The sequence below is a fragment of the Mauremys reevesii genome, linkage group 2, assembly GCF_016161935.1.
Source record: "Mauremys reevesii isolate NIE-2019 linkage group 2, ASM1616193v1, whole genome shotgun sequence".
NCBI classification, from domain to species: domain Eukaryota; kingdom Metazoa; phylum Chordata; order Testudines; family Geoemydidae; genus Mauremys; species Mauremys reevesii.
Window position 1 is genome coordinate 208179726 of NC_052624.1, and position 21427 is coordinate 208201152.

Below are 21427 nucleotides of genomic sequence, written 5' to 3' on the forward strand. Positions count from 1 at the left end.
GGAATCAGATGTGAAGGACAAGTATTGTATCTGTAAAAATTTTCGACCCAGGATTCAGAAAGAGCAGGATATTCGTTTGAGGGCTCTCTTCTTGGAGGCTGCGCTCTGTCTGGCTTCCAAGCCATCCCGCCAAGACTTGACTCCTACCTCGGCCCCTGTGCACAGCTCACCCCCAGCACCGGGCTCCGTCCAGCACTGCTTCTCATCCCCAGTTCCCAGAAAGAGAACTAAGAAGCATGGCTCCCCGGCACTGGGCAAGAAAGGACGTGGGGCATCAGGCAAAGGACACACTTTGGGCTGCCCAGCTGCTCCGGAGCCATGTGGATGTGCCTCCCCAGTCGGGGCCCTTACCCCCTTAAAGGATCCACAACTGACTCCTAGGAGCAGTGGGGGATGCAAACTTGTAGCGACATCGACGCCTTCCCAAGCTCCCCTGGCACTGAGAGAGCAATGGTCTCCGCCTGTGCCACTGGCACTGTGCATGCCCCAGGAAGCAGCAAAGGCTCCCTACAAGGGCAGGCCAGCCACAAAGACCTCCCAAGAGGCAGTGGAGCTCCACTGATCACCTGAGCCAAGGCAGTGCTCTCCATCTCCACACCACAGATCTCTGATGTCACAGCCCAGATCCTCTTGGGCTCGCTCTCAGTCACCAGCACCACGTTTTCGGTCCCCATCATCTTGACGTGGATCACCTAGGGGGAGGCGCTGGTCTCCATACCACCGGCGCTGTTTGCCCTCCGCTGGTCATACTCTCGGTGCAGATCTTTGTCGCTCGCCCCATGGGAGTGCTACTCTCGTGATACTGGTGGCTCCGGCACTGGTCCCCCTGAAACCAGCACCGATCCTTCTCTAAGCACCGGTCTCTGGTGGCAATGGTTAGCAGGCAGGCAGAGGTGTCGATGGCCCTGCCGTGGTAACCAGAAGGGTATTCCTCTGGCACGAAAGGGCAGTTTAGCCCCTCGCTGAGAGTCCACCGGCACGATTGGACACCTGTTGGTCTTTTGCCAAGAAGCTCTCGGCCTTTGGGACTTTTGCATGCGGCATACCATTTATCTTGTAGCCGCGCACCTGCCCGGAACCAAGAACATCTTAGCAAATCACCTCAGTGGGACCTTTTTGTCTTGCCATGAGTGATCGCTCCATCTGGAGGCAGTCAGCATAAACTTCCAGAGCTGGGGGACTCTCCAGGTGGACTGGTTCGCATCCAGGTAGAACAGGAAATGCCATGTGTTCTGTTCATTCCGGGGGATGGATAGGGGCCCTGTCCATTCCGCGGAATGAACAGAACATGTGGTTCAGGGCTGTGATGTATACCTTCCTGTCAGTGCTGTCCCTTAACACGGTCCTTCTGAAGAGCAAGCAGGACAGGGCGAAGATTATCCTAATGGCCTCCGTGTGGCCTTGCCTGCACTGGTTTGGCATGCTGCTGGACCTTTTGATAGCTGCCCACAGCAGCCTTCTGCACCTGAACCTGGAGGTGCTGTAATTGATAGCATGGCTTCCACATTGCTAAACGCAGGCAAACGGGAATGCTCGGCCTGTGTTCGGCAAGTCTTGCTGAGTAGGAGGAAATCCTCTACCAGAATGACTTACCTGGCCAAGTAGAAAAGGTTCATGTGCTGGGCCTTGGAACGGTGTATCCAGGCCGCTCAGGCCTCGCTTCACCTCAGACTCCAAAGTTTGTCCTTGTCATTGATCAAGGTCCACCTGGCCGCTATCTCAGCTTTCCATCCTCCGTTCCAAGGCAGTTTGATCTTCTCTCGTGACACGATGAGCCAGTTTTTGCAGAACAGGAGTGTCTCTACCCACACGTCCTGGATCCCATCCCTCCCTGTGACCTGAATCTCGTGCTGTTGAGACTCATGGGGCCTCCCTTCGAACCTCTGGCTTCCTGCTCTCTCCTTCTTCTCTCCTGCAAGGTTTAATTCCTGGTTGCAATAACGTAAGCCCTCAGGGTGTCCGAGATCAGGGCACTTACTTCGGAACCGCGCTATAAAATCTTCTACAAGAATAAGGTCTAGCTGCAACTGCACCAATCATTTCTGCCCAACGTCATCTCCCAGTTTCATACTGGGCAGGACATATACTTACCCGTCTTCTTTCCAAAGCCTCGTACGCAAGATGAGGAGAGCAGGCTATGCACCCTGGACGTCAGGAGGGTGCTGGCCTTCTACATAGATAGAACAAAACCGTTCCATAAGTCAACGTGGTTGTTCGTTGCGGTGGCAGACAGAATGAAAGGTCGCTCAGTGTCTGCTCAGAGGATTTCATCCTGGATCACGGCCTGCATCCGTTACTGCTATGAGCTGGGGAAGGTGCATCTGCTGGCGATCATGACGGCACACTCGACTAGGGCACAAGTGTTGTCAGCGGCCTTCCTGGCACAGGTACCAATCCAAGAGATCTGTAGGGCCACTACCTGGTCATCTGTCCATATGTTCACATCTCATTATGCACTTACCCAGCAAGCTCAAGACGACGCTGGCTTTGGCAGAGCAATGCTGCAAGCTGCAAGACCGTGAACTCTGAACCTACCTCCATTGACACTGTTTGTGAGTCAGCTAGAATGGAATCGACATGAGCAAGCACTCAAAGAAGAAAAACCGGTTACTTATCTTTTGTAACTGTTCTTCAAGATTTGTTGCTCATGTCCATTCCATTACCTGCCCTTCTGTCGGAGTTGCCAGTAGGAAGGGAAGGCAGCGCCTGATAAGTGCAGCACTCAAGGGTGCCTCACAGCTGACCCTACAGATATCGCTAAGGCAAAAATCTCCGACTGTGCCCATGGGCATGCACACCTATAATGGAATGGACATGAGCAACACATCTTGAAGAACAACAGGTACAAAAGGTAGGTAACTGTTTTTTTCAGAGTTGTATAAAATAACTCTTCACATGGCAAGTTGAAAAGTTGAGGGTTATTGTTGCAGAAAAAGGGTGGTTAGCCATGTTCATACAAAGTAAAAGATCTATGTTCTTTAGAGCAGGGGTTCTCAAACTAGGGATCAGGACCCCTCAGGGGGTCACGAGGTTATTATATGGGAGTTGCGAGCTGTCAGCCTCCACCCCAAACCCTGCTTTGCCTCCAGCATTTATAATGGTGTTAAATATACAAAAAGGTGTTTTTAATTTATATGGGGGGGGGTCGCACTCAGAGGCTTGCTATGTGAAGGGGTCACCAGTACAAAAGTTTGAGAACCCCTGCTTTAGAGGGTATACTATCTTGCTACCTGGTAATTGGAAAGATTTTCAAGGATGAAGGACTGCCAGGCCCAAGTCTCCTCGTTCAGCACCTAGCCATTGCATCTCTAGTGACTATGAGAGTAACTGCACTTTTATCTATGCATAAATCAGTAAGTAAAGTATTATGCATGCTTAATACCTTTCTATATAGTAACGTATGTGGAGTTTAACAAAAACTTCCTCTGGTATCTTTTAACCAAAACATCTGTGTTTACCTGAGCAGTCTCTCAAGGACAAGAGTCTTGGTCTTGGTTTTGTTTAATATAAATTTCTTTCCAAAAACCCATCAACAGCTATGGCACTATAATAAATTAAAGAAACAGTAGGTGTAAATAGGGAATTTTTTGAATGAAATGAAATTTGGTACTCTCTTTAGATGTGCTTTTCAACACTGAGGAAATCTGATACTGATAAAGAATACATAATGTTTATTTTAAGTGCAATTTTGAATAAATAACATGGTTGAAGTTAACTTAGAAATTCTAAAACTAGTGTTTGTCTCTTGTGCATTAATTTGTATAGTTTTTCAGACTATTTAAGGTAATACAGTTGAGCACTTTTTGGCGGGGGAACTACAGGAAATGTCTATACTAAGCCAGGCAAATATTGCTCTGTGTGTTGATTATAGATTAATCAAGTTCTAAAATAAATATTTTTCCATATAATTTGATAAGTGGATTATTACAGTTCCCATACAGAATATGTTTAACTTGCTGGAAAATCAAGGTTGCCTGTGCACCAACAGTCAAAATTGAAAGATTTATACAATATAAATGATATGATTTAATAAATATTGCACAGAATATATATATATTCAAATATAGTTTGAAATTTAAATAATTTCTTTTACACCCTGCTTTTGTATCTTTCAAATAGGCTGATGGCCGAAAATCTGCACCATCCATGATGGATCGACTCCAGAGACAGATAATTGTAGCAGACTGTCAAGTTTACCTAGCTGTGCTTTGTTTTGTAAAACAGGAATTGTCAGGTGTGGTATGACTCTAGTAATAATATTTTAGCTTTTTTTTTTCCATTGGCGTGTAGAGTGAGTATTAACTTCTGATCTCTAAAGTGTGAAAATGATTACCGATACCCACATTGATAAAGATAGTTGCTTTGTACGAAAGAGAGATATTGCATTTGAAATGAGGGATTAGATTTTTTTTCAAAACTGAATGTGTCTGCAAAATGTGCAGCCATTGTGCCCTAAAAACATATATTTGTTCACATTGATTTGGTATGCGAGCATGCAGCACTATTATGTGCAATTATTTATTTGCATATAGAAATAGATGGTTTTGCAGGTGAAAGAGTATATTTGTGGGTTCTTTGCCAGTTTTTGCTAGATTTAAAAGTTGGGTCTCTATAGTGCAAAAATGAGACATTTTAAATTTGTATTTAGGATTAAAGATATTTATGATATCTCTTTACATAAATATGCATACATATATAGTAGGGTCTTTAAATGTATATTTGATCTGTATAAATTAGGGATTTCTGCCTTTTGTTATACCAATACCCAACATTCTGCTGGTCCTCTCTTAGATATATATACCTGAGAATACTTTGCCTATCCTCATAGAGGCACCTCCGGAATCATTGCAAAGATGTATAGGTGCCTTGTGCATCTAAGTTGTACTGGCTGAAACTGTATGAGAAAATTCTCTCCCGCAAAGCCCAAGTAATGGGAACAGGCTTACGTCTCCCACACTCATGATGCAGTCCTATTCAGGAAATGGGGCAGATAGCAAGAAATCGCTGACCAAAGTGGTTTTGAATGAACAAGTCTAGTGCTACAGATGGAAAAGCTGACTAAACAGTGTAGACTTCTAATGTACTAAAGACTCTATTCATTAAAACATGGAGCACAACAGTTTCAGGTGCTTGCTTGTCACAGAAATTAATCCTGATTTAGGGAATACAAACCTCTCCTTGTCTCAGCTGTAAAACTGTTTCCAGATTTCATTGCATTGCTTGATCGCTTGCATTATAGAAAGACATTTCTGCCCCCATTAATTTATGCAGAAGGTGATCCAAGTCATGTGCTAACTGAGCATTCTTCTAAGTATTCACTTATGTCAACAAAGACTGAGGGAGGGCTGCTGAAGAAAATCCAAGAAGTAATATCCAGACTACCATTAAAATAATGTAAATATCATTGGTCGAGAACATGGGGCCTTCTGTTATGGAAATCCCTATTCGTCAAAACCAGTATTTCTGCAGTTTGCATGGTTCTAGATAAGATGTATAAACTAAGGGACGATTGTCTGCTGTACCAATAAGATGAGACAAAAGGTAATATATTTTATTGGACCAACCTCTGTGGGTGTGAGAGAAAAGCTTTCAAGTTTACAAGATCTCTTGTGGTTCTGTGTGAACTCGAAAGCTTTTCTCTCTCACCAACAGAAGTTGGTCCAGTAAAAGATATATCACCCACCGTCTCTCTCTAATATCCTGGTACCGACATGGATACAACAACACTGCATACAAGGGCGGCTCTAGCAATTTCACCGCCCCAAGCACGGCGGCACTCCGCGGGGGGCGCTCTGGCAGTCGCCAGTCCTGTGGCTCCAGTGGACCTCCTGCAGACGTGCCTGCGGAGGGTCCGCTGGTCCCGCGGCTCCGGTGGAGCATCCGCAGGAACACCTGCGGGAGGTCCACCGGAGCCGCCTGCCGCCCTCCCGCCGACTGGCGGAGCGCCCCCTGCGGCATGCCGCCCCAAGCACGCGCTTGGCGTGCTGGGGCCTGGAGCTGGCCCTGACTGCATACCAATAAGCTGTCATTTAGGATTTCTTGGCACTCCACGTGGGTAGTATATGGCTTTCACTCACTCTTTGCTCATTATTTTCCCCTTGAAATCTTCCCTTCTTTCAGAATTTATACCATAACTGCATTACAGCATCTGACCCAAAAGCTGAGAGAACAGTCAGTTTCCTTTCCTCCTCTGGTCTGCTGTGGAGAATGCTGAAGAAGCAGCAGTAACAACTCAGGACAGAAATAGGCCTTACAGCCCTTCTGGGTCTATCCAGTCAGGAACAGTTCACTTGAAATCTTTAGCTACCCTCCTCTGAGGCTAAAGACCGCCTCTGTGATCCTCCAGTTTCTTCTCAGTAGCAGTGTGAGAGTGAACTTGCTGAACAGTTGAGTCTATCGCCCATTAACCATTTTAGAAATCCAGCCTTTGGCCAGATTAACTTTTTGTTTTTATATACATACTTAGTTTTTATGGCATCATGTCTAAATTTTTGTATAGTGAGAGAACCAAATTATTGAGACAAAATCTTCATGTGTAAATTGCTTGGTTCTCAATTGATGGGTAGAAATCATTGACTTTTTGCTGAACAGTTTGACAGGCAGCTGTATGAAAACACACAGGGTTATGAACAGTTTGCCTTTTTGTAGCTCATTGGGCTAACGTTTTACTCCCACACATACTGTAGCTATTTTCATCTTACTAAATTTATAAAACAAATCTGATCTTTTTTGGACTGCTACCTAGGTGCACTTAACATTGCTGTAGGGATTTAAAACTTCTTGAAATTAATCACTGCAGTCATAGCACAGGTAATCCATTAGCAATTAATGTCAGGAAGTCTCAACTCAAGTGTTATCTCAAAGAGTTAAGTAATCCACATTATGAATAAATAAGGCTGAGATTTATGATTTTAACATATCTCAGTATACCATATCATGAGATGTGCTGTTTTTGTCAGAAAATTTTCAAAGTATAGTACTTCGGTAAGCAGGAAGGATGAAAGTTCTGCGGTGCACGCATCAGGGATGCAGTGATCTTATCAAAGGCACTAACTGAAACACAGTCTGTGGGGATGAGTGAAATGTGGTTTGTTTATTTATTTCCCGTTGCTCTATCCCTACTGCATTGCTATACAGAATAAGCACTTGGACTGTGGCAAACCACATAACTGCTGACTATTCTATGCAGCAAAAAAGTGGCCTAATTAGAGAATTGAAATAACATTAGCCTCGCAATATGGCTGAATCATGGTCATGGTTGGAATATTTCATTGCAATAAATAGCTTAATTTTTCCTGTTGAAATAGTAAAAAAAATAAAAATTCATTTGCAACACACACAATCAAAATGTTTAACTCCAGGAGGCCTGTTGCAGTCTTGGGGTGCTCTGCTGAGCAAAGCAATGGGGGATGAGAAATCTGATCTCAGTTAAATTATTTTTATATTTATTTTGAAAGAGCACTTCAGTTCACTTTCAATATAATAGACTTACAGTTTACAAATACTTTATTTAAAAACCAGATCTTCCTTTATTTATCTGTTAAGGCCAGGATCTCACAGATCTGTTTCCCTTGCTACAGCTCATGGTGTCACCAATACCTAAAACAACGTAGGGAATGCAGTATTCTGCATTGTGTATGGTGCTGATAATATCAATGGTGACAGATTAGAGTCAGATCTCTAGTTTGTCTTGAAAATAAAGAAAAAAATTAAATTTCACCTTTAATATGCTGCTCTCCTGCAATTCCTTATAGAGCTGTATACAGAATGTCGATCTATTGTTACTTCAGCTGTAAAGCCCACTGACTGAAAATTCCATTACTCTCCATCCAGGCGAGCTTTGGACATTCCCTAGTATTACAGTAGTCTCCCCTTCCCTCTCCCAGTACCCAATATGGGTTATTCCTCTCTCTGCACATGGCTTCTTCTGGAGAGTCCAAACATAATTTTTAGTACTATGATTGTGCAATTAGGTCTCCATGTATAGTCTTAAGTAAGTTGTGGCTTCATTTCCATTTCCTACATCCAGTGTCTAAAAGAGATTGGTCTAGTTGAGAATCCTCTTTCACAACTCCTTCTCCTCTACTTCCTTTTGTAAGTGCAGGGAGTTCTTTTGTGAAGAGCAATACAATAATATACAAATATGCAGAGAGAGTAGATTGGTCTCCATATTCCTTCCTTGTCTCAGGCCCCCATTTGTCTTTACACTTTGTAAAATTCATTTCAACCTGGACACTAAATTTGTGTATAAAAATCTGCTGCTTCCTGTGCCAACAACAGTACCCACATACATCCTTGCCTACATTTCCTCCCACTTTGCCTACTGCACCTCCATTATCGTATCACTTCAACTCTTCAGACATGCAGTGGGCCATTGCCTACTTTCTCACACTTACAAAGAGTGGTGGTGTAACCTCACATCCTTCCTCAAAAAACTCAAGTTCAAAACTATTATCCTTGTCCATGCGCATGCTGCAACCTGCCTCTGTCCTCCCTGTTACTTGTTGAGGACTTGTCTCTTCTCTGTCCATTCATACAAGCTCCCCACTTTTGGTATTAGACTCTTCCCTGCATCTTCTGCTGTCTGAAACACACTTCCCATATATCTTCTCAGCAGCTCTAGCTCTCATTTCAAATCTGTGGAAAGTACTTCATGTTCCTCTTCTTTCATACCTTTTTCATTTTCTTCTCCTATGAGTCACTGTTTAACTGTGTAAAACCATTTTTGAATACAGTTTGTATGAAAAAATATATCTACTTTATTCAAAAAAACACTGTATTCTACTCCAGATAAAGTTTTGGTTATTCTTTCCACATTCTCTATTCTTTGAAAGGCACCTAGAGTTAAAATTAAACACTTTCCCTTTTGGGTTTTTGCTACTTTCCATATGCCAGCACTGTGTTCATCCTACTCCACACCATGTGTTTGTAAAGTTGCAGAAGCCAGCATTGTTTACTTTGTGTTTATTCCTCTGTTCATCTGCATCATCCTTGTTGTCTGCCTACTACAGGGAGTAATAACTTTGTGCTATAAATTGTTTTTAAGATCTTTGGCTAAAAAGCACTGTATAAAGACATTGTATTATTTCTATTAAAGATCTTCCCTAGATTTTACAAATCAAATCAGGGTTTTAGATAAAAAATATGTGATAGTATTCCTTTTAAATTTGACTTTTAATTAGATAATCTCCAGGTAACAGAATGTCAATTGCTGCAAAATCCTACAGAACTTTTTTGTAGTCATGAAGTGAAATCAGCTTAAATAAAGAGAGAGTGCAATATAGTATTTGTCATTCTATGAAAGACCATTTATGACTTTAAGTTTCTGTATCTGGAATAAACCCTTGAGATATATTTTTCTTTCTGTTATCAGCATACATAAAAGGTGGGTGGATCCTTCGAAAAGCCTGGAAAATTTACAATAAATGCTACGTGGACATTCATACACTTCAGGAAGTATATCAGAAGAAGATAACTCAGGAATCCTTGACTTCTGATGCTGCAAATGATAATCATATTGCTGCAGAAGGTGTAACGGAGGATTCACTAAACAGACTGAAAGGTGCTGTTAGCTTTGGATATGGACTTTTTCATCTTTGCATATCCATGGTGCCCCCAAACCTGCTCAAAATCATCAACCTGCTGGGTTTTCCTGGAGACCGCCTACAGGGGCTTTCATCACTGATGTATGCAAGTGAAAGTAAGGACATGAAGGCCCCTTTAGCTACGTGAGTAGCTATATTGAAATTCTTTGGTAAATAACTTAGTAGTGAAAGTTAGTGGACTACAAAGAAACAAAAAAATAAAATAAAAGCTTGTTGCTTTAAAGGAAACATCAGCAGGTAAAAAGCTTTCAAATTGTTGCTTAACATGCCATTGTTTATTAAATTAATCGTATATTATAAGACCTTTTTTTTAATACACCTCTACCCCGATATAACATGACTCAATGTAACATGAATTCGGATATAACGTGGTAAAGCAGTGCTCTGGAGGGTGGGGTTGAGCACTCCGATGGATCAAAGCAAGTTCAATATAATGCAGTTTCACCTGTAACGCAGTAAGGTTTTTTTTTTTTTTGGCTCCCGAGGACAGCGTTATATCGGGGTAGAGGTGTATGTGCCTTCAGATTGTGTGGGTGATTTTATTCTCCAAAACCTTTTATTATATCATCGACTAGTTCCTATGAATAGGGAGAAATTATTGTGCTTAAAACAGTAATTTAAAGGATATCCTAAAAACCTCAGTAAGCTGAAATATTTAATTAGTTTGCTATTTAACAACTTGTACAGGGGAAAATGTTCATGTCATAAAAACTATAAACTTCTACCTTCTCATTATATATACTTATTTTGATATGATGACTTTTTTCTAGTTGTATCCAATTCCCATTTGGAAAAGTTTGGGAACATTTGAGCTTTTTACACACAAAAAAGGGTATTCAATATACTGGACTTTTGAGGGGCATCCCTCATATAACAAGATTTCCTGACTCTTTATGCTGAATTCTGGTATTTTTTGTGGCTTATGTTTCACCCAGTCTCAATTTACTGCCCTTTATGACAGTCTTTTTCCTATTCAGTGCCACAAAGTTCAGACCTTCACTACTGGGTTTGCCGAGGAACTACAGTGCACCACTGCAATAAGTGTGGAATGCAGTGTTAAATCCTTTCTGCTTGGAGAGTTCTCATCTGATAATCAGATTTAATATGCCCTGAAGATTCATTTATTAGTCAGTTTGATATAATCTATATTGTGGGAAAATTGAGAATACCATCCCTTCTTGGTGTATTCCGCACCAATTGGCCCAGGAAGCAGGCATGTCCTGCTCTTTCCCCACATTAAGTCTGATATCGGTCATTTATTTGTCAACATTTTGGAATAGCAGGCTCAGTATCCCTCCCCCTTCCCCTCAATCTTCAATTGTTATTTGTTTTATGGTGTTTTTACAAGCTTAATTATTTTAAAAAGTTATCCTGCTCTTAGTTCTAGAGATTGTAAAAACCCTACTCATCTAATGCTTTGGAAATTGTGAGCCTAATTCTATTTTCGCATACTCTGGTGTAATTTTGAAGTAATCAATTTAAGGTAATGGAGGACACTGGCTTAAGTCAGGGCAAGCAAGAGAAGAATCATGCTCTGCATCTTTTGTCAGTGCCTCTATACTAGAACTCCTCTGTAAACAAATTGTAATCATCGTTCTTTTTGTGCATTCTTTCAGATTAGCTTTGCTGTGGTACCACACAGTAGTTCGCCCCTTTTTTGCTTTGGATGGCAGCGATAACAAGGCAGGACTGAAAGAGGCTAAGGAGATTCTTCTGAAAAAAGAAGCTGCTTATCCAAATTCTTCTTTGTTTATGTTCTTCAAGGGAAGAATACAGCGATTAGAGGTATTATATGCTTTCATTCTCCAGATTATTTTTAATTTGTTGTATTGTAAATGTTGTTGACTTGAATATATTACATTAGAACAATACAGACTTCAATAAATCAGACATGAAGGGGGAAAAATCCTCTTTTGCACCTTAATGTCCAGAGTCTGAATCAGCCCTATTGCAATTTAGCTCTGGCCAACTGACTTATATATCAAGATCTGACTCTTGTTGTTTTGCTACTTGTTGTATTTGCAGCACCTTAATAAAAGGAAATGTATTTATTGCTATGTCATATTTTCTTGAAGTATTAATTGGTACTTAAGCCTTGAATTTGTCATATTGAAATCTGAATTTAATCTGTTGAAAACATGAGTAGAAAACATTGTTTTCCTTTCTGATGTGCTTTGCCTGACTCTGACCTAGCCAAGTACAGGTAGCCCCTTTCAGTGACTTCCTGAAGTTTAGGTAATTTCCTTTGCTGTTTAGACATCAAACCAGGGTATTCTTAATTCCCATAGTGAGATATGAGCTGAATAGGGCTATTCCCTGAAAACAAGATTCACTAATGCTGTTTGTGTTGAAAAGGGGTTCTTCAGCTATTGCAGCAGTCCCACATTTTGGCCCTGAATCTTGTCCTTTCTGTGTGCCAATACTAGTTTGAGGCAGACAACAGAGCTTTAAACACCCTCTCTCATCTGCTGCTGCTTCATCCATCGGTGTCAGAAGATTCCTAGGGCTACTGTAATAAAAAAGAAAAAACCCACCAGCAGCTAGCTTCTTGCATTGTGCCACCTAGAGATCCTAAATGTTGCTTTTGGGCAAACTACCACCATTGGGCTGAAATGCTCCATCGCAACACAACTGTTAGGGCTAGTTCAGACCTTAATGCACTCATATCTGCTGTGGTTTGTGGTTGATTCTCAGAATAGAGCCTGCTGTTTCTGGGGAGGAAGCATGGGTAACAAGAATTAGGCTTTCAGTCTTAAGACAGATCAGATTTATTTGCATCTCGTTGGTTTTACCTGGAAATACTCCAATGCGTTTCCAATCTGAGCTGATTTTGTGCTGTCTCAGGCAAACTACCTTTTTAGGCATTATTTTGATGTTATTTGTGGGTGGGAAAATATTTTAATTGCCTTTCATTGAATCCTATAGTCATTCCATGTAGCTGAATGTGTTTCAAAGGGTTTTTGAAGATATTCAGGTGGAATAGGTATAGATATGCAAAATACATAACAGTAGTTCAAAAAATGTAGAGTTGGTAATGATTCATCCCAGAATCTGACCTTGTAATTGGAACTGTTAACATGTCTGTTGATGTAGGAAAAGGAATATAATCTATAGCTGTATTGTCTCTGTAGGACTAACCAGAAAAAAAATCAGTAAAAACATCTTTGTCAATAAAATGAACCTTTATGACCCTGAACACTGACAGTGCACAGATCTGGTGGGTAAGAGGGTGTCATTTTTACATAGTCACTTTAAAAGTATTCCTCCATCTCAGTCAGTGAGGAGAAAGCACTTGCTCTTCAAGGAAAATTTCATACTAATGTGAACTTGAAAGAAGAATGCCCAGATTTACTTTATGTATTCTCTTTGCTATTCTTGCACTTACTTGTTTTTATAAGAAGATTTTCCTTCACAAGCCAGGTTTTTCAGCTGTATCCTGAATGATATTGAATCCTTGTGATACTGTGTTGCTGTGGAAATAGAATATTCTGTTACAAACTCAGATATCAAATGAATATTGAATAACTGATTTATTTGTTATATATTTATATATATCACAAATTCAATATTGTGACTTCAGTATGTAATCCAGTAAGAAGAAGAAGAATGAGCTGGGAAGGAGCAAGCCCTTGTTTAAATGTAAATGTTTTTAAGAAACAGCAAACATGGAAAGAAATCTGATGCAACAGAAGTGTATTGGACTTATACTTTAAGTCATCAGCACCTGAAAGGGTATTTCATAAGTAGAGGCCTGTGAAAAGCTTGCGGTGTTTAACTCTTGATGAAACTTTAACTGCTGGACTGAATTTCATTGTACATAGACAAATCCAACCCTACAAATCTGCCAAGGAGTCGTCTGATTTTTAAGGTCATGTTGGGAGACATCTAAACATAAGCCTTGCTTTTTGTTCTAAAGGAAACGTTGCAGTTAGAATGTCATTTATTTTACCAGCAGTGGATATTCAAAATAGCTGGCTGATTGCAAAGTACTTTACATGTTCCAAGGATTCAAAATAGCTTGTATATAGCTAAAGCCAATAGTTCTAATAGTGATTAATAGAAAAATAGAATTTGTAGGCTTTATATATTAGTCCTGTGAGTGGCAGCATGCAGCACTGGGTTTTTTTATATTCTTTGTGCCTGTACATGCTCAGTGTGTATGTTGTGTAATTTCAATTGATGGGATGGACAATTGCATACTGTACTGCATGTGGGTGTTACTTATGTGAAGATATAAAAAGCAAGCAGTCCAGTTGGGCAAACTGAAACCAGCCACCCAAATAAGAGACAGATAGCTATGCCAGACTGGACACAGAGAGAGGATCACTGTGGAGGGTAAATTTGAGAGTTTCATGCACAGATACACAATGGTAGTTGAAGCCATGCAAATGGAGGATGTCCCCCAGGGATAAGATTCATAGATTCCAAGGCCAGAAGGGACCATTACGATCATCTAGTTTGACCTCCTGTATAACACAGGCCATAACATGTCCGCAAAATATTTCTTAGAGCAAATATTTTAGAAAAACATCCAGTCTTGATTTTAAAATCATCAGTGATGGAGAATCCACCACAACCCTTGATAAACTGTTTAATGGTTAATTACTCCTACCATTAAAAATGTATGCCTCATTTCCAGTCTGAATTTTTCTAGCTTGAACATCCAGCCATTGGATTGTGTTATATCTTTCTCTGCTAGATTGAAGATCCCATTATTAAATATTTGATGCCCAGATAGATAATTACAGAGTGTAGTTAAGTCGCTCCTTAACCTTCTCTTCATGAAGCTAGGTAGACTCAGAGTTCAATTGCTGTAAGGCAGAGGTTCTCAAACTTTTTGTATTGGCAACCCCTTTCACACAGCAAGCCTCTGAGTGGGCCACCCTTATAAATTAAAAACACATGTTTTATATTTAACACTATTTTAAATTGCTACGTCTATAACCCTATATAAAATGAATTTACCTTTTTTTCACTGTTTTTAAAGTAAGACAAACACATTTTTATTGAATTATTAAAAGCAGAATTTTTTTAAAAAGTAGTTACTGTTTAATACTGAAGAAACATTGTCAATGTCACTTTTCATAACAGATTTAGCGCCACATTGCCACCCTTACTTCTGCGCTGCTGCTGAAGGTGGTGCTGCCTTCCGAGCTGGGTGGCTCTGAAAGCAGTGCCGGTAGCAGCACCACAGAAGTAAGGGCGGCAATAGGGCACTAGTAAGTCTGCTGCGAAAAGTGGTATCTGTATGTTTGTTAATATCACTTTTCACAGCAGACTTAGCCCCCTCATTGCCACCCTTACATCTGTGCTGCTGGCGGTGCTGCTTTCAGAGCCACCCAGCTCTAAAGGCAGAAGTGCAGAAGTAATGGTGGTAATGGGACACTAAGTCTGCTGTGAAAAGTGATATTGACACAGTTTCTTTGTGCGCTTCCCCCCCCCTCGCCCCACATAGAACCCCTGGCATACCTCCACTTTGCACACCTCTAGTCTAGCCCACCTCACTCCCCTCACCGGGGAGAGGCTGGTGCTGCCCCTCGTGATCCCCACATAATAACCTTGTGACCCCTCAAGGGGTCACATACGCCAGTTTGAGAGCCCCCGCTGTAAGGCATGTTTTCTAATCCTTTATTCATTCTTGTAGAGGATTCAGAGAAGAGCCACAATTTTTCAGCACTCTTCTTGAATTATGAGCACCAGAACTGGACACAGTGTTCCAGCCCAGTCGCACCAGTACCAAATACATGTGTAAAATAACCTCTCTACTACTACCCAAGATTCCCCAGTTTATGCATCCCAGAATTGCATTAGCTCTTTTGGCCACAGCATCATATTGTGTGATCATGTTCAGCTGATTATCGACCATGACCCCTAAATCTTTTTCAGAGTAAGTGCTTCCCAGGATAGAGTCCCCATCCTATAAGTATGGCCTATGTTCTTTCTTCTTAGATGTATACATTTATATTTAGCTGCATTAAAAGACATATTGTTTGCACCCAGTTTACCAAGAGATCCAGATTGCTCTAAATCTTCTTTATTTACATTCCCCCAATTTTAGTGTCATCTGCAAACTTTATCAGTGGTTTTATATTTTCCTTCAGATCACTGATGATGATGTTAAATAGTGTAGGGCCAAGAACAATCCCTATGGGACCCCACTGAAAATATACACGCTTGATCACTATTCCCTGTTTATAATTACATTTTGAGACTTATCAGTTAGCCAGTTTTTAATCCATTTAATGTTTGCCATGTTAGTTGTATATTGTTTTAGTTTAGTAATCAAAATGTGTGGTACTAAGTCAAACGTGTTACAGCAGACTTAAGTATATTACGTCAATACTATTACCTTTATCAACCAAACTTGTAATCTCATCAAGATGTATCAGAAAAGAAAAGGGGTCCAAGGACAAAGCTATGTAAAGCGGACAAATAGTGGGAGGAAGGACTGTCAAGTCTGAGAGGACGGAGGAAAATCAAGAAAGTACAGGGCCATGAAAGTCCAGTGTGGACCTGATATCAAGGGAGAGTTTACTACTGAACTATGAAGTTCTGAAACTATACTCTGAAAAGCATATAGAGAGTAGTATGGGGGCTTAGTCTCTGACAGTAGTTTTCTGTGAAACAGCCTTATTGTAGGATGTATAAATGTGGATATAATGAACTGATCTTCCCACTTTCTCAAAATCGCTCGTTTGAGGGATGAAGTCTTGAATGTCTTCTAGAAATGTTGAAATGAATGAATTTTGGCTGCAAGTGAAAGGGAAGGATGACACAGGAGAGTTGAAATGAAAGTGAGACAGGAGGTTCAAGGCTAGATTGATAGGATGATCAGATATCTCACTTTTTTCAGGAATGTTGTATGTTTCATGTGTGTCTGATGGTGATACTGTCTGATATGTTTTGCCAAATCTGCAAGCACACCTTTGTAAATTGTCTGGCTGTTTCCATCTTTGTAGTATGTCCAATAAAACTAATTGAGAAGGGGTGTTGTACACAACTTTAAGCCACTAATACAAAATGAGAACATTTCAGATACATTAGTGCAGTGGTCCCCAAACTGTGGGGTGAATCCTCCTAGGGGGCGTAGAGGAACATTTGGGGGGGCACATGGGGGGCAGGGAGGGAATGCCATCTACCTCAGCCCCGCCCTGGCCGCAGCACCACTCTGCCCCCAGCTGCAGCTCCGCTCCACCCCCTGCACCTGCCCAGCTCTGCTCTCATTCCCTCTCTAGCCCCAGCCCAGCTGTAATCCCAGCTCCTACCCCATCCCCAGTTCTTCCCCCAGCTCTGCCTTCAGCCCAAGCTCTGCTGCTGAACCAACTGTGCAGTAATGGAGGGTGTGTGTGTGAATAGACTTCATCACTAGTAAGGGGGAGGTGTGACAAGAAAAGTTTGGGCACCACTGCATTAGTGTATCTGAAGAATATTTAAATATAGGTTATTGTAATTATTTCTAATATCAAACTATCTGAAATTCAGCATTTTTGGCTGTGCCTTGGAGCCTTTCTCATTACAGGAGTGCTGTAGCTAAGTAGATAAAAATATATTCCCAGACAAAACTTGATTAAGGTAACTATGATGATTAATATCCATTTATTTCTAACAACATTATTAAATTGTTACACTAGTGTCTGGGGCCAGTAACTGGTGATAGATGGGGATAATGGTATCCGGTAAATGGACAGAGTTAAGGGTGGTATTCAATCCTTAACTGAGGTTTATCAGCCTTTCTGCTGTTGGTGTTTCTCTCCTATTTCTTTTACTCACTCACCAGCAGTTTTTTTTCCCCATTTGTTTCCCTAGAGAGGGAGGGGTGAATGTCCACACTGAAATATCTAAAAGCAACAGATTAATACCATCAAGTAAGATAAACCAGTAAGAATGAACATCTGACAGAGTCCTAATTTGTGTAAGCCCTTTGGTCCCTCCACACCAGCCAGTGGGCAGAGCCTCAGCTGATTGCATTTTTATAGTGCCATTGATTTCAATAAAGCTATGACCACATAAACCAGCTGAGAATCTGCTCCCAGATTTCTAGTGACTCTGTTAGTAAACAAACAAAGCCTTAACTGTATGTTTCTGTCAGATCGTAAGTGAGAGTATTTACAACTCTTGTATTTCATTTAGCTTTTAGCCATCAAGAGAACACCCTCTACTTGTCAGGAGCATAAGCTTCTTGCACTAAAATATTCATATTTGCAACTAATTTTAAAAGCCATCCATCCCTAGGACACTGTGGAATTAAAAAGAAAAAAAATTACTTGAAAGTTGAGATGGTGTTAGTATAGCTTTGACTGAAAAAAATATACAGCTCACAGGCAAAGTTAAACAGTAAGCATTAGGTTTCAGAGTGGTAGCGTTGTTAGTTTGTATCAGCAGAAACAACGAAGAGTCCTTGTGGCACTTTAGAGACTAACAAATTTATTTAGGCATAAGCCTTAGAGCTTCTTAAGCCAATCATTCTTAAAATAAAGGGTTAGTTATGTCCCAGATGAAAACTTTCCCAAAAATACTGTACTACCAAGTCTGGTTAGAAGTTGATAGATGTTTGGCTGCGTGTCTGTGTTCCCTCTTTGTGCCACCCCAGCCCTGCACAGACAGCTGGCATGGCAGATGTTGATCGAACTGCCCAATGACCACAAGATCCGTTAAGGGGACAAAGGCACCTGGCCAGGTTTATTGTCGATGAAGCACAGGTACTAGTATCCCACAGACTCTACCAGACCACTAATACATGTATGCCTGTAACAATGGGCCAGCCCAGTGCCTTTCCATTCCTCCCTAAGGCCACACAAAGATACTCCCTCTGAGATACATCTTTATACCCTGATACACACAAGTTAGTACTGCCCCTCTGACATAGATACTGTATTTACTGCCCCCTGATGTGGCTAGTTATCACTCATCACCTTGTACATATTGGTTTGATCAGAACATCTCTATTATATACTTTAAAAAAAATATGGAGATATACCTATATCATAGAACTGGAAGGGATCCTGAAAGGTTGAGTCCAGCCCCTTGCTTTCACTAGCAGGACCAAGTACTGATTTTGCCCCAGATCCCTAAGTGGCCCCGTCAAGGGTTGAACTCACAACCCTGGGTTTAGCAGGCCAATGCTCAAACCACTGAGCTATCCCTCCCCCTGTCAGCGTGACCTTATCTTTTAGGAGGGGGTCAGTGTGTTCCTGTTATCCTTGGGGAATGTTTCTGTACCATTCTTGATATCGGGATGTGTTTGCATGAGCACTTCTGTGACTAGCACTTCTTAGGAATGTGTATTTCTTCAGTATCAGCCCTGTTCTTGCCAAATTCTGTGAGTAGGTCCTGCCTCGCACCAGGCCTTTAATACAAAGGCATATGTCTCAGGCTCTCTTCCTATTACACTAAGGTTTACTTTTTAAAAAGTTTTTAAATTATTTTACCTGTGTTCTGGACTGTAAACTATTTAGTAATACATTGCAATCCTAATTTTCAGTAGGTTTGGAGTGATACCTGAAACCTTGAGAAAATAATGGAGGATTCTGGAATATAAAATCAGAGGAATCCCTCCAGATTTTGAAATCTACACATGGAGTCCTCAAACATGCAAGGCAGTTTCCCCTACTTTTAGAGATTGCTGGCCGGCTTCCATAGCTGCTAGTTTGTCCCCTTTAAAACTGACAAAACTGGTTGACAATGAAGGGAGATTGGGTCACTGTGAAGAGAGAATAATAGCATTGGGCCAAGCTAGCTGGCATTGGAGAGGCTCAGTACAACGCTGTGGGGTAAATTTACCAAATTTGGTAAATCTTGGCTGCAGTATAAATAAAAACTTCATTCAGGTAGTTGAAATTTTAGAAGTACTAAGTCAAAAAAAATTAGTTATGGTTCTCTCGGTTTTAATTGGCACTATATATACGTAAGGGGGCTATCGATTGTTATACTGTTTATTGTGTAATCTTTCATGCTAAGGTGCACGTGCCAAGGGGCTGAGTGACTGCTGTTGTGAGAGCCATAACTTGAGATGTTCACACTCTGCGGTCAGCAGATCTAAACATTAATGTTGCATTAGCTTGTTTTTAGTCATTTACATTTCCACTGGATTATTTTTTTAATCCAATAAATAAAGATTCAGAAGTGCATTTATTTTAAGGAGCAACCTTAAGATTGCAAGCAGAAATCAATACCCCAGCATCTTAAAAAACTGTATTGAAGCATCATTGCAATATCTGGAGGTACTGGGAATTTTAGTTGTGCCAAGGAATGTCTTAAAGACAAATCTACTGGGCCTCATGCACAGATGAAGTTTATCAAGATCTCAAGGCCCTTACATCCTCAAATGTTTGTAGGACTCTATTGTACAGCATCAGACTTTGAAATAAATAGAGCTGCATTTATTTCAATTTTCAGTGCTCCACAGGCAGCCACATTTTAGTATAAGTTTAGAAACCACATAATCAGCTTAAATCATTGCACAGTGTGTGATGTTCTGCAAATATAGCCTTTCTATTTGAAAATTAAATAATCTTCAGATATGCAAAAGAGGACTGAATCGTTAGTTTGTTTTGTTTTCGTTTTAACACAGCTGTCCAAAAATGTTCAGAATAAAATTTTACAAATTCCTCAAATTTAACTTTTGGGATGGGGCTGAAGCTTCTTATGCTTCTTCTAAACCTTTTTCAGAAGATTAGAAGATTGTAAGGTTTTGAAAATATAGATTTATTTTGGAAGTTTCTGCCTAACCACAGCTGAAACTGATATGATTCTATAATGTTAATGTCTGTGTTGCCAGTTGTTTTAAAATATATTATTAAAATGTGTAAGTAGATAGAAGGTATACTACATAAGTTAATTTACTATACACAGACGCACAGGGTCCTTGATGACATCTTGGTAACCTTGAGAGCAAACAAAACCTACCATAACTCACTCATGCAATCTCACTGGATAATTAAATATACTGTCATTTAAAAAACAAATTCCTCACTTTCTCCAGAGCATATTCTCTCATCACACCAACAAACATTCTATACAAGAAAACTATATAATTTAGGCTGTTCTTGTTTACACTGTTACATTGTAACTGTGGTTTACTCCCACAGGGAGTTGCTGTATATCACTGCTGCAAATGTACATTACAATGAAATAGTTCCTTAGCAACTAAAATGGTATTCCCTGATGAGACAAAGAAGCAAATTAAACAAAACCACCCCACCCCATGCCAAATCCATGAAAAGCAATTAACAACCATCTTTTCATTCGGTGCCATGGGATACATACAATTAGTAAGGATTTCCTGGAAACTATATTATTATACTTGTTTGTTTGCTGCTTTTACTCATTGATGGGTCCCTTTCACTCCCCTGCTTAGTATCAACACTGACTAGTGGAAATACATGTTAGGCTTTTTAGAAGATCTTATCATGTGTGTGTGAATAAAAATAAATTGTATGGGTGCATGAGGTGTGTATGTGAGTCTGTCAGAGATAGTGGTGCTGGGTCATGGTGATTGTGAAGTATTGAAAGGTGTGCCCCTCAGTAAAATGGTGAGATTATAAAAAATCTTTGTCAAAATGTGAATCAGCTCAGCTAAGAAGCTTCATAGGGGACTGATTTTGCATAAGATCTTGTCTGCGTACAAACTTACACTAGTTTAGTTAAACCCTTGCAAACCTCTGCGTGCTCCCTCTTAAACTGGTTTAGAAATGGCTTTTATCAATTTGATGTAGGCCAATTCAAAACTAATGAGCTGAATTGATAAACGTAATTTCTAAACTGATTTGAGTGTCCACAAAAGAGACAATTCTTGCACTGTGAGACACTGAGAGACATATTCA

At 40.5% G+C, this 21427-nt stretch overlaps 1 protein-coding gene across 1 annotated transcript in view; it reads left to right on the forward strand.

Annotated features, from left to right (window-relative positions):
* TTC39C (tetratricopeptide repeat domain 39C) overlaps window positions 1-21427 on the forward strand; it is a 73963-nt gene that overhangs the window by 28122 nt on the left and 24414 nt on the right. The window contains exons 4-6 of the mRNA XM_039526872.1: window positions 4120-4234; window positions 9374-9728; window positions 11222-11390. Coding sequence (XP_039382806.1) covers window positions 4120-4234; window positions 9374-9728; window positions 11222-11390 — 639 coding nt within the window. The remainder of the gene's footprint in view (window positions 1-4119; window positions 4235-9373; window positions 9729-11221; window positions 11391-21427) is intronic.